The 13050-nt window shown below is 53.0% G+C and overlaps 1 protein-coding gene across 1 annotated transcript in view; it reads right to left on the bottom strand.

Moving 5' to 3' along the window:
• Positions 1 to 13050, bottom strand: part of WDFY4 (WDFY family member 4) — a 234656-nt gene that overhangs the window by 202593 nt on the left and 19013 nt on the right. Inside the window, exons 7-10 of the mRNA XM_054729209.1 lie at positions 12300 to 12457; positions 10439 to 10891; positions 8174 to 8278; positions 5821 to 6011 (exon numbers count right to left, since the gene is read on the bottom strand). Of these exons, the coding sequence (XP_054585184.1) occupies positions 5821 to 6011; positions 8174 to 8278; positions 10439 to 10891; positions 12300 to 12457 (907 nt within the window). The remainder of the gene's footprint in view (positions 1 to 5820; positions 6012 to 8173; positions 8279 to 10438; positions 10892 to 12299; positions 12458 to 13050) is intronic.

The following is a 13050-nucleotide window of genomic DNA, read 5'->3' as shown; positions in this document are numbered from 1 at the left end:
CTTGCCAGGTATAGTGGTCTTGGCTGTAGTTCTTGCTTTTCATCACTTTGAATATTTTATGCCAATCTTTTCTAGCCTGAAAATTTTCTGTTGAGCATTTAGCTGACAATCTTATGGGAACTCCCTTGTAGGTAACTAACTGTATTGTTCTTGCTGCTTTGAAGATCCTCTCTTCATCTACAACCTTTACCATTTTCATTATGTTGTGTCTTGGTGTGGGCCTTTTTGGGTTTATCTTGTTTGGGACTCTGCACTTCTAGGACTTGCATGTCTATTTCTTTCACCAGGATTAGGGAAGTTTTTAGTTATTAGTTCTTCAAATAGGTTCTCAATCCCTTGCTCTCTCTCTTCTCCCTCTGGTACTTCTATGATGCAAATGTTGTTATGCTTGATGTTATCTCAGAGGACCCTTAAAATGTTCTCCATTTTTTATTCTTTTTTTTTTCTATTCTGATTAAGTATTGTCTGCTACCTTGTCTTCAAAATTATTAATTTCACCATCTGCTCCATCTCATTTGTTATTGACTCCTTCTAATATATTCTCTATTTCTGATGGCTTTTTTTATTACTTCCTTTTTATCCTTTTTAAAGGTTACTATATTTTTGTTGAAGTTCTCACTGAGTTTCTTGAGCATCCTTATAACAATTGTTTTAAACTCTATATCCGGTGAATTGGTTACCTACATTTTTCTGGAGTTTTCTTGTGTTTTTTTTCATTTGAAGGATGTTTATTTGTCTTCTCATTTTGGCGGCCTCTTTGTGCTTGCTTCTATGTATTAGGTAGGTCTCCTGTCTCCCAGTGTTTGCCGGGTGGCCTTATATAGGAGGTGACCTGTGGGCCTAGTGGCGAAGTTTCCCTGATTACCTGACACTGGGGCCAGAAGAGGCTGCAGACAGATATGCTGTCCGTGCTGCCTGTGTGAGAAATTCACTCCCGACACTAGTATTTATTTCTCTGAGTTGGAAACACACTCTAACCCTGAAGTGTGTGGTGGTGGTGCTTCCTTCCTGCCACTGACCAGCCACGGGAAAGGCTGAACACATGTGTGTGTCAGTGAGCGCTGTGCTGTCTACAGCTGACCTCGGCGCCTGGCCATGAAACTCGTGCCCTGAACAGTAAATAAACCATGAAGACATCAGGAATTTTATGCTCAAGGACAGCAGTCGCCAACCTTTAGGACCTTACGGACCACCAGTGGTCCGCGGACCACCAGTTGGCGACCGCTGCTCTCGGATGTCAAATCATCCAAATTTATGTGAAGTCTTTCAATGGCTCCTAAACCACAGAAGTTGTCCAGGACAAATGGAATGAATGAAGCTCTTCTGTTTATCATATGACAAAACAAATACCAGAAAAGGAAAGCAATGAAAAAAAAAAACTAATTAGATTATAGTCCATTGTCCAAACACTAAAACCCCCTCTTCCACTGTCTACTTTTGTCCAATTTGACACCAGCTATTGCTCAGAAGGACTCCATCATTCAGAGTGGTGAGAGCAGATATTTTAAAAGGAGAAGCCACCCAGTAATGGTTCTTCTATGATCTGTGTCTCAGAATGTCTGATCCCTGTAATTCCTGGACGGCCCTTTTCTCCTCCTGCTAGGAGGGGGGAGAAAGGGATGGCTGTCCTTAATTGTTGCTTTGTTTGATTTATTAAATTCAGGGTCATTATCTAGAATGGGGTAATCTCATTAGAAATTAGACTGCTCTATTATTTCTTGGGATGGGGTTAATTTCATATTTGCAGAGTCATATAGTAAAGAGTTCAAAATCCAATTACAAAGGCTTAATTTCATAGCAACTAGAGAGAAACATTTCTATCATAAAGGGAAATAAATACCGTGCTACTTCAGGAAACAATTTGTCAGGAACTGGGGGCCCAGGAGAAGGGTCTCCATTACTGTCACTCAACTTTGCGTGACAATGCATCACCAAGGCGGGCGAGTCTGCGGCAGGGAGCAAATTTAATCAGCTGAAGTCAAAGTAATCAGGCTAGGGTTGACACGTTTCAGGAAAGGTCAGCGTTAAGCCCATTTTCTCCTCCTTAACTCAGTTACCATGTCATCGTCTCTGAGTTAGCATTCCTCCAGCTTGAATCTATAAAATGGATGTCTGCTGCAAAGCGCTAACTACGTTAGGACTAACAGGATTTATTTCACATTCTATTATTTGTTCTTCCTCATAATTTTCCATGTGTCATGCTGGAAGATCGGTGAGGTAATATGATTAAGCTCAGACTTGAGCAGCTAAATGTATATTAGCAAATCAATCTGAATTTGTACATAACCCAATCACGGCTCCACCTGCTGTGGAGGGAAATTCATTTGCTTACATTATTCTTTAACGCAGTTATCATTTGCCAGAATTTGGTGGTGCGGTCACATGCACTTCTGTATTGGTACGGAAGTGCCACTGGGTTTCGGCAACAACTGCCCCAAAGTGGGTTTCTGGAGGGATTTTCTCCTCAGGAGCAGCTGGCTGATTCTGCCTCAGGGAATGGAGGTAAGGGTGACGCCTGATGTGTGTGCACTTCAGAGAGGACAAACCTTCCTGGGGGCCGGGTCCTGCCTTCGAGGTCCCCTCACTCCATGTATCCCCCTCATTCGACATGTGACCCATTAGGCAGGCAGGTGCTCTGGCAGCGTCCACTCACTACTTCTGAAAGGGCCTCCAGCAGAAAGCTCATTGTCCATCTGTTTCTGAAGCTCCAACCGGTCCCCAGATGATTTGGAAGAAAGGCAAACCCCACAGCAGATTTCAGCAAAAGTTGGGTCAGCACTCACAGGACTCCGCGGTGGCTGAGTCTGGAACACTCTGGGGCCCCAACCCTCCCCACCGTTCCCTGGAACGGCAGGACGTTGCCAGCCCTGCTCCTGGGAGGGTAGCGGCAGCTCCAGGCACCCCGTGACCACCCCGCAGCAGCTGGCACCCAGGAGAAGGCAGCATTGGCCCCGGGAGTGACGGTTAAAACAGCTCACACAGTGCTGTCCCTGACGACTCTCCTGACAGTGCGACGCTGCAATGATATTGCATCTGTAAAACACCATAATGGCTTTGCATTGGCAATTCCAGAAACCAGTCGCACTACCCAGGCGGCACTCCAATGGGCACCTCTGGGCAGGTGATGAGACAAGAGGAACTTCCCATGAGCAAGGCAGAGCTCTTCTGCGACGCACCGGACACTCGGACTCTCCGAGCAAAGTAAGACCAAAACGCCCTCCTCTTAGACCCGTCCGCCTGCCTCTGTCAGACACAAACGGAGACCCCAAACCAAAACGCCCTCCTCTTAGACCTGTCCGCCTGCCTCTGTCACACACAAACGGAGATCCCAAACCAAAACGCCCTCCTCTTAGACCTGTCCGCCTGCCTGTCAGACACAAACGGAGATCCCAAACCAAACGCCCTCCTCTTAGACCTGTCCGCCTGCCTGTCAGACACAAACGGAGATCCCAAACCAAACGCCCTCCTCTTAGACCTGTCCGCCTGCCTCTGTCACACACAAACGGAGATCCCAAACCAAACGCCCTCCTCTTAGACCTGTCCGCCTGCCTCTGTCAGACACAAACGGAGATCCGGCCGCTCCCCAGCAGAGCGCCGTGGCCTGGCTGCGTGGCGGCTTCCCTGTCCTCGGCACCGTGAGGGCCTGTGAAGCCAGCTGCACACAGACAGAGAGAAAGGACGCAGCAAGCAGCGTGGCGCGGAGGAGAGGCACTCGTCTTAGGTTCAAACTCGACTGTGCCATTCAGTGTCAGAAGCTCTCAGACATGTGTCTGCGGGAACATGACGAGGGGCAGCGTGAAGGAGGGCCCCTCCCAGCTGTACACCGTCACCGGGTCTTGAGCCCTGGCTCCTACTCTCTCCTTGACACGCCCCTTCCGCCCCCCCATTTCACATCATACGAGGCACTAGTGTTTTCCAAATGGCACTTCACTTTCCGTGTCGGTTTCATATAAGTCACCTTCAATGGTTTTTGGCCCTGGAACTAAATCACCCTCTTGTTTCTTGTCACCTGTGAGCTACAGGGAAGGCATGGGCATGTGTCGCCTTTAGGGGAGCCTCTCCTGAGGCTCAGGCCGCGTCCTGACAGCAGCGCTTCCTCAGCCTCTGACACTGGCTCTGCAGAGGCCAAGGCTGAGACAAGCTCACCCATTCCCTGCGTGTTTGGTCAGCGATCAGTAAGGCTGATGGCTTAATTTTCTAAGAGAAACTTCATTTTTTTAATTCACCAGTCTTCCAGGTGGTGTGTTCCTGTCACACGAGCGTGTATTTCACACGGGGCTGTGCTGTCCAGTGTGGTGTGCTCCTAAACATGAGCGTGTGTTTTACAAGAGTCATGTTGTCCCATATGCTGTGTTACTAACACGAGCATTTATTTTACATGAGGTTGTGCTGTCCAGTGTGGCATGTTACTGACACATGAGCATGTATTTTATGAGGTTGTGCTGTCCAGTGTGGCGTGTTACTGACATGAGTGTGTATTTTATATGAGGTTGTGCTGTCCACTGTGGTGTGTTCCTGACACACGAGTGTGTATTTTGCGAGGTTGTGCTGTCCAGTGTGGCATGTTATTGACATGAGTGTGTATTTTATATGAGGTTGTGCTGTCCAGTGTGGCATGTTACTGACACACAAGTGTGTATTTTATGAGGTTGTGCTATCCAGTGTGGCATATTACTGACACATGAGCATGTATTTTATGAGGTTGTGCTGTCCAGTGTGGCGTGTTACTGACACGAGCGTGTATTTTATGAGGTTGTGCTGTCCAGTGTGGCATGTTACTGACACACGAGCGTGTATTTTATGAGGTTGTGCTGTCCAGTGTGGCATGTTACTGACACACGAGCGTGTATTTTATGAGGTTGTGCTGTCCAGTGTGGCGTGTTACTGACACATGAGCATGTATTTTATGAAGTTGTATTGCAAATGTTCGAGAGGCTCCAAGCTCAGCCTCCTGGGATATTTGCTTTTTTTGTCTGCTCTTCTCGTAAGCAGCATATAAGAAAAGAAAGATTTTATTTAAAGGCATAACCCACAAAGACGAGAGGAATAAAAGCAGGAACGGCCATGAACAGTGCAGGCTGTGACACTGATTATCGTCTTTAACGCTTAAAGACACTTGGACGGTGACCAAAACACCCCAAAGAGGAACAGCATGCGCTCCTCTCTGCTACCCAGAGGCGACCCGGGTTCTACTTCCCTACGCCCGCTGCCACCCTGACCGCTCTACTTCCTTTCGTGGCTCAGTCTCCCCTGTGCACCCTCCTGGAGTGTGGCAGGAGCTCCGGGTGCGAGGGCTGTGGCCCCTGGATGCTGTCACAGGCTCTGCCTTCGGCCTGGGGCCCGCCAGAGGCGCCCTGAATGCTGGCGAGGCACCGCGACAGCTGCTGGGCACCGCTGATTGGGGTTCCACTCCCGTGGGACAGGGCTGCTGGGAAGCAGCTGCCACCGGAGCCTACAATTCCCGGCCCTCCTGTGGCCACGGGGAGGCTGCTCACGGGTCTGCCCGAAGAACCCTGGCCAGAAGCTACCCTGTGCCGCGCTAGGCCTGCAGGACGCACTGTGCGATTCTCCATGCCCCAGGCCTTCATCTGCAGCCGGATTAGATGCCCCGGGGAAGCTGTCCCCAGATGACGCCCTTCCCCAGTCGTTGATTGGACCATATAAGAAAGAAATGTCTAATGCGTCCGCTACGAGGGCGCGGGATTATTTTCGGTTGCAGCTGGCGCCACCCTGTGTGTAATACAGTGGCCACCTGACTGATGAACGCGTGGCCGTGTTGCCACCTAGTGTCCGGGGGAAGCCCAGCACAGAGGACGTCACCTTCAGGAGGTCCAGTTTCAGCTGCAGCTCCCCCTGCGTGGACGAGCACAGCGCGCCCACGATGATGCTCATGTACTCCTCGGCGTTGATGGCCGAGAGCTGTTCCAAGATGCTGAGGGAGGCTCCGCGGTGACCCTCATCGTCCAGGAAGATCTTGATGAAGGGCACCATGCCATGGTCCTTCAGGACAACTGCAGGCCAGACAGACAGACAGGCAGGGTGACAGGGGCCTGGTGCCACAGTCTCAATAACAAGGAAAGCTTTTCCTTACAGTCCACAAGTTTGTTTTTGCTACCTTTTTATGTGTCTCTTTTGCCCATTAGAAAGTTTATTTTCAAAATCTATGCCCACTGTTAAAAGCAGAAGAGGAAAAGAGAAACTGCTCAACTGAGAATTAAAAAGAAAAACTTTTTTCTCCAGTCAGAATTCAGTTTTGGGGTAAAAAAAAAAAAAAATCTTTTTTTTTTAATTGAGAAACCTAAGTAATATAAACTTTAACTAGATATACCTCTGCCCTTTATCTATATACTAGAGGTCCGGTGCACGACATTCGTGCACTGGGGGGGGGGGGGCCCCTCAGCCCAGCCTGTGCCCTCTCACAGTCCGGGACCCCTCGGGGGATCTCTGCCTGCCATGGGGAGCGGGCCTAAGCCGGCAGGCGGATAGCCCCCGAGGGGTCTTCAGCACTGCTGCGAAAGCGAGAGAGGCTCCCACCACCACCACTGCACTCGACAGCCGTGAGCCTGGCTTCTGGCTGAGTGGTGCTCCCCCTGTGGGAGTGCACTGACCACCAGGGGGCAGTTCCTGTGTTAAGCATCTGCCCCCAGGTGGTCAGTGCACATCATAGCTTTTATTATAATAAAAGGCTAATATGCAAATCAACCGAAGGGCAGAATGACGGGTGGAATGACCAGTCACTATGATGCACACTGACCACCAGGGGGCAGACACTCAATGCAGGAGCTGCCCCCAGCCTGCAGGCCCCAGGCCAGCCAAGGCAGGTGCCAGCGGGGTCCCCCCGATCGCCCCAACGATTGGCCCTGATTGCCGGCCTGGCCTAGGGACCCTACCTGTGCACGAATTTCGTGCACCGGGCCTCTAGTATAGGATATGAAAGCCTATGCGAACGAATGACCGGTTGACTGTGCACTCCCACAGTGGGAGTGCCGCTCAGCTGACCAGTGGGCGCCAGATGCAGGGCTCACAGCTGGCGATGGCTGGAGCCTCTCCGGATAAGGACTGACTGGGCACGAGCCCGGGATAGGCACAGAGGGGCCGGGATGAGCGGGAGTGGCAGGCAGGAGCAGCAGGTGGTGTTGGACTGCCAGTTTCAGCCCAATCCCCACAGGTCACATCAAGGGACCCCCAGTTTCCACATAATTCTCCAATCCAGGGCTGGTGGCAAATCTCTCTCTCTCTCTCTGCCAAAATTCTCAGTGAAAACAAACCAGAATTGAAATTAAGAACATATTTACTTCCTAGGTAGTTTCTTGGGAAGGGGGAGATTAAAGAAATCTGGCTGGTAGTATGTTTTTGTTTAAAGGAATTCTAAGACCCTCTTCCCCAGGATTGGTATTTGGAGGCTCACATGGAATGAGCAGGAGGAAGTAACGGATTATCCTGCTGGCGTGATGTGGCCGTGACTGGTCACTTCCACAAAGCAGGAGGCTCCAATCCTGGGCCAGATGCTCCCTCCATGGAAAGCACTGTGGGGGCCTTTGAGAGGCGGGTTCCTGAGCCCCGCGTGGCCTGCTGCCAGGTGAGTGTCTGGGAGTGACCCCAGGAACATGCATGTCAGCCAGCACCTCCTGGAAGCTTGCACAGTCTACTCTTAGAGACCTTCCGCCACAGGGAACTGTCACTCACACTTGGTGTCGGTGATCTGTCACCAAGCCCCTGCTGTCACTTGTTGTTGCGTTGCCTCATGGCACAACATACACACGTGTGTATCCGAGCCCATGTTGTTTAAAGCAGCACGGAGCTGCCTGGTCTCGGGGAGCGGAGTTGGGGATGAGGGAACCCCTGGGTGCACCACAGGCCCAGCACATCCAATGAACTCCCTTAAAATGGTGAGCGCTCTTGGCCTGCGTTTTCCAATGCGGGTGTTTTGAAGCACATAGAGCAGCAGGGAATCAGAGGGTTTTGTGGGGAGGGAAAGATACTCTTTGGTCTCATCATTCAGGACGTGCCTTTGCTTCACAGCCCTATTTATCAGCTTTAAGAGTGAAAGGTGTCCACCGAGGTGTCTGCCAATTTCCCGATGATCGCGGCCACAGACCAGCCCCTGGACGCTACCTGTGCGCTGGTGCTGCTCACTCCCTGGCCGTGACCCGTGGTCAGTGGCCGTCCTTACCCGCGTTCCGGACGGAGCCGTTCAGCAGCGCGACCACAGTCTTCAGCATCACACCCGTCAGCTCTCGCTCTGGGTCCCCAACACCGAGGGCGGGCTCCTTGTTCCCTGAAACGTTTAAGAAGCAGTGAAGAATGTTAATGTACATGGTACGATCCCAGCTCTCTGATTGCATCAGCTTCCTATCCTCTTAAAGAAAGGTGAATCTAATGCTTCCATTATAAGGGCGTGTGCAGCCCAGGTAAGAAGATGTAACCCTGCTACCCCTTAGAGCCGTGGTCGGCAAACTGTGGCTCGTGAGCCACATGTGGCTCTTTTGCCCCTTGAGTGTGGCTCTTCCACAAAATACCACGGCCTGGGCGAGTCTATTTTGAAGAAATGGCGTTAGCAGAAGTTTAAGTTTAAAAAATTTGGCTCTCAAAAGAAATTTCAATCGTTGTACTGTTGATATTTGGCTCTGTTGACTACTGAGTTTGCCTACCACTGCCCTAGAGCAATGGGCACCACACGGAAATCTCTGGAGGCTCGCTGCTGGAACCCAGGAGCTGGCCCCTCCCCGGGGTTTCTGACTCAGGAGGTCTCGAGTGGAGTCCTATCGCTGTGTTCCTAACCAGTTCCCATCTGTGCTGATCGGCAGGCGTGAGGACCAGGCTGGGAGAGCCACTGCTCTGCAGCATCCCCGAAGCCCTGCCTTCTTCACCGTCCTTGGAGCACATGTAGAGTTTGACATCTGTGGGGAAGGGGGGGCTGCCAGCTCACACCACAGGCACGAGGTGCGTGAGGGACCGCGGAGTAGACTGTGTCCCCAGAGCTCCACGGGGCACACCAGGCCTGTGCGCTCACCTCTGAGTCCCCAGAGCCAAAGTGCCTGACGCAAGAGGGAAGTTCAGTACATATCTGGGGAGTGAATGAATGAGTAAAGGTAGCGCTTATTAACCAGGAGACAAAGCATCCAAGAAACAGCAAGAAATGTAACGACAGAGGCAGGGGTAAGGTCAGATACATCCGCTCACAAGAAGGTTTGCATTCTCCTGGGAGTGGTCGTAGGCCTGGGACTGGGTTTAGGAGTAAATCAACATCGGGCTGCTGGGAAGCAATACACAGCTAAGCTAACACAGAAGCACTGAACACCAAGAGTGGGAGGTACTCTTTGGTCTCATAATTAGGATATGCCTTTGCTTCACAAAGCAATAGAAAGAAGCACATACAAGACTCTTGGAGACCTGGCTTGGGGCCCAGTTATGCCCAGACGGGGGCACCTGCTCCTCAGCCCCGCACCCCCAGGAGGCACGGTCCTTCCTGGACTCCACAGCGTGAGAGTTCCTCACCTGGCGGGTCGTCTGTCTTCCATGCGCAGCACAGGGTGAATAGGGATAAGATGACTAACTTTCTTGAGTACCTACTATGCACCGAGCACGACAATGGGTCCTTTACAGGTATTTCTCACTGAATTTCCAAAACAGCCATAGGTAGATAGATAGATAGACAGACAGACAGACAGACACTTCCATGTTACAGCGGAGAAGAGAGGCTCATAGGAGCTAAGTAATGGGCTCAAGGTCACTGAGCCCGTACACAGCACAGCAGGGTTCCAGCCCACCCGCTCTCCCTGAGCGTCTTTCCCTCAGAGAGGCCCAGCTCTGAGCTCCTTTCCCTTTGCCCTTCCCCCGCCATCTCCCCAGCTCCACACTCAGGGGGGAAATGTCTGAAAGCTGAGAATTCACGGGCCTGAGTTAGCTCCATGAGTCTGTTTAAAATCGCACCATCCTGCCCTGGCCAGTGGCTCAGTGGTTAGCATGTCAGCCCATGCACCAAAGGGCCACAGGTTCAATTCCTGGGCAAGGGCATGTACCTGGGTTGCAGGTTCACTCCCCACTCTCCTGGTTGAGGCACATGCCGGAGGCAACCAATCAATATGTCTCTCTCACATCGATGGAGTCTCTCTCTCTCTCTCCCCCTCCCTCCTTCCTTTCCACTCTCTCTGAAAAGCAACAGAAAAATTATCCAGGTGAGAATTAACAACAACAAAAAAAAAAATTACTCCCATTCCCCTCATCTCCCCGTGGGGAGGCTCAGGCTAGTCATAGGAGATAGGGAGGCTGCTGCTCTGTGAAGTCTATGCCCAGGGGCACCTTCCCTGCCCTCATGGGCCAGCGACGGGCAGGCCCCCTTTCTCGGTGAAGCTGATGAGCGGCTAGTGGGCCTGCAGAACTGGCCCAGCTAACGGACGCCCAGCCTGTCCCCCTCCCCTCCCAGGCGTCTGCACACCTGACTTCCTCAGGACCTTGGCTCGCTTCCGCAGCTGGGCTAGCAGCAGGCCCAGGAGCCCCGAGTCCCGGAAGATGTCTGTGAAGAGTGGGTCCGCGCCCGCGATCCTGAGGACACTCTGCAGGGCCCGGAGGGTGCAGAGCGGCTCGGAGCTCTCCTTGATCAGGCGCTGCACCTTCCCCAGGATCTCGTGGGGCACGTAGCGCAGCTCGAACACCAGGGCCTCCAGCAGCTGGAAGAAATGCGTCTGCACCTGGGCCGGCTTCAGGGGCACGAGCTCCACGAACTGCGAGATGGGCTGCAGGGTCCACTCCAGCAGGAAGAAGTTGCGGGCGTTCCAGGCCCACATGGTCCTGACGGCCGAGAGCACATGCGTGCAGAGGAGGGCGTCGCTGGCTTTGTGGAAAACGTTCTGCAGGACCTGGAAGGCCTGGAGGTTCTTAACAGTCACCCCTGAAAATGGAAAATCCTACAGGTCACTTCTCCTGCCTCTGCCTGGAAATGCGTGATTGCCTCATCACCAGGAAACACCGCTTAAGGGTTCTATTTTCTAGCTCCTGTGGGTAAAAGTCTATCGGAAGGCCCGAAGCCCAGCTGCCCAGAACGTAAGGCCCGAGCTGCATGGCCGCGACGAGGTGGGGGAAGCACTGAGAGGGTCACCCGCGTGTAAAAATGCACTGGATTTCCAAGACGCAGCAAAGAAACAATGCAGAAAAGTCACTAACAATTCTTTGTAATGACCACATGTTGACATAGCAATACTTTGGATATACTGGGTTAAATAGAATATATCATGAAAAATAATTTAAGCTGTTCCCTTTTTTTTATAAGGCAACTAGGACATTTAAAATGAGGGAATGTGACTCACATTATATTTCCATCGGTCAGCGCTGGCTGAAGGATTGGTTTCAATCAATTAAAATCAAATTATTTTAAACATTACTGAGCAAAGTCTGTTTCATTTGCAAACAAGCTATTGAATAAAGACACCTCCTGACACCCCCTTCTCCCCAGCTTGAAGGTTAAGCCCGTTCCCTCTTGCCCGGGGACACCTCCTCTGAGGCCCCCCCCTGCAGCCAGCCCTGCCTCAGACACCAGGGCCCTCCCTCTGGTCCAGACACTTCCTTGGGAGCTGGGGTCCCATCCAACGGCTCTTCCTAACCTTCTTTCCCTCCACCTCCTGCTCCCAGGCCTCTGCACCCCGGTCTGCTCAGGCCTCGGCACCGTTTCCCCAGATGCGCCCAGTCACCGTCTACTTCCCGCCTGTGCTTCCTGCCTTTAACCTCTCCCCTTCCTCTCTGCCTGCACAGCCACGGAGGCCTTGAACACCCCTCTGTGCAGGGTTTCCTGACTCAGACGCCCGCCCGCCGCTGATGTCACCGCTGCCCTGATGCTGTCATCAGTCAGGTTAGACACATGGTCACCGAGCAGGTATGGCCGCAGGCATGTGTGACGTCCCCACAGAAGATTCTCGGGGAGCGGACACCTGGCGCCCAGCACGGGGCAGAGAGCGGCCGCAGAAAGCACCGCGTGTGTCCCCTGAGCTCATCAGTAATTGCGGGCATCGCAGAGAGCCCAGCAGGCACGGACCTGAGCAGGCGACTGTCTCAGGGCCGCGTCCCCATTAGATCTGCAAAGGCCCTGGCACCAGGGACAGCGAGGCCAGAGGCTCCGCCCCTACTTGAGAGTCCCCGCCTTTACTAAGCATCCCTGCACTCTAAGTCCCACCCAAGGCATCTAGAAACCTCTATGAAGGAGAGGTTTAAATCCACAGATGCGTGACAGAGCTGGACCCCGAGTGTTTGCTTCTTTACGAAGGCGGGTAGAGGCCCGTGCAGCCCTGTGAGGGCGCCTGACCCACCGGAGGCCTCCTGGTGGAACTGGAAGCCTTCCAGCTGCGGGTAGGTGACGCTGTCGAACACCTTCAGCTCCGCCCGCCCGCAGGTCGTCAGCCACACCACCAGCTCCAGGAGCTCCTCCAGGTGGGGATCCGCTTCGCGCAGCTGCAGCCCGTCGTACCTGCAGGGACAGAAGGCGGCTCCTGGGCTCGGGGACCGAGAGCCACGTTTGCTCACGGTGCTCCTCACTGGGGTGCAGAGGCAACGTGACTGATGTGCTGGGAAAGGCCCCAAAGGTGTCCACCAGTCAGCACCCAGAGGCAAGGGCAGTGCCTGGGTGAGGGTCAGCTGCCGGCCAAGGTTGGCTTCGGAACAGAGACAGCCACAGCCTCTGCTCACAGGGCTGCTTTCCGTGGCCGGACCCCAAAACTCATGTGCTTTGGGCAGGAGCACCCCACAATGAGAGCTTTCACATTTCCGAAGAGCAACAAAGAAACGCCGTGGGGAGGAATCTGACCTTGTGGGGCCTCCGCTGCTGATTTCCAGGCTGAGTATTGGTTTTGTTAAGCGGATGGGAGGGGCTCTCCCTGCCCTGCGGTGCCCACAGTGCGCCCCTGAGCACCTTGACCCGCCCACAGCGCCCCTGAGCACCGTGACCTGCCCACAGTGCCCCCCTGAGCGCCGTGACCAGCCCACAGTGTCCTGAGCGCCGTGACCCGCCCACAGCGCCCCTGAGCACCGTGACCTGCCCACAGTGCCCCCCTGAGCGCCGTG

This window comes from Eptesicus fuscus, chromosome 17 (genome assembly GCF_027574615.1).
Source record: "Eptesicus fuscus isolate TK198812 chromosome 17, DD_ASM_mEF_20220401, whole genome shotgun sequence".
NCBI lineage: Eukaryota > Metazoa > Chordata > Mammalia > Chiroptera > Vespertilionidae > Eptesicus > Eptesicus fuscus.
The sequence above is the reverse complement of the archived record's forward strand: the minus strand, read 5'-3'. Positions and strand labels throughout refer to the sequence as shown.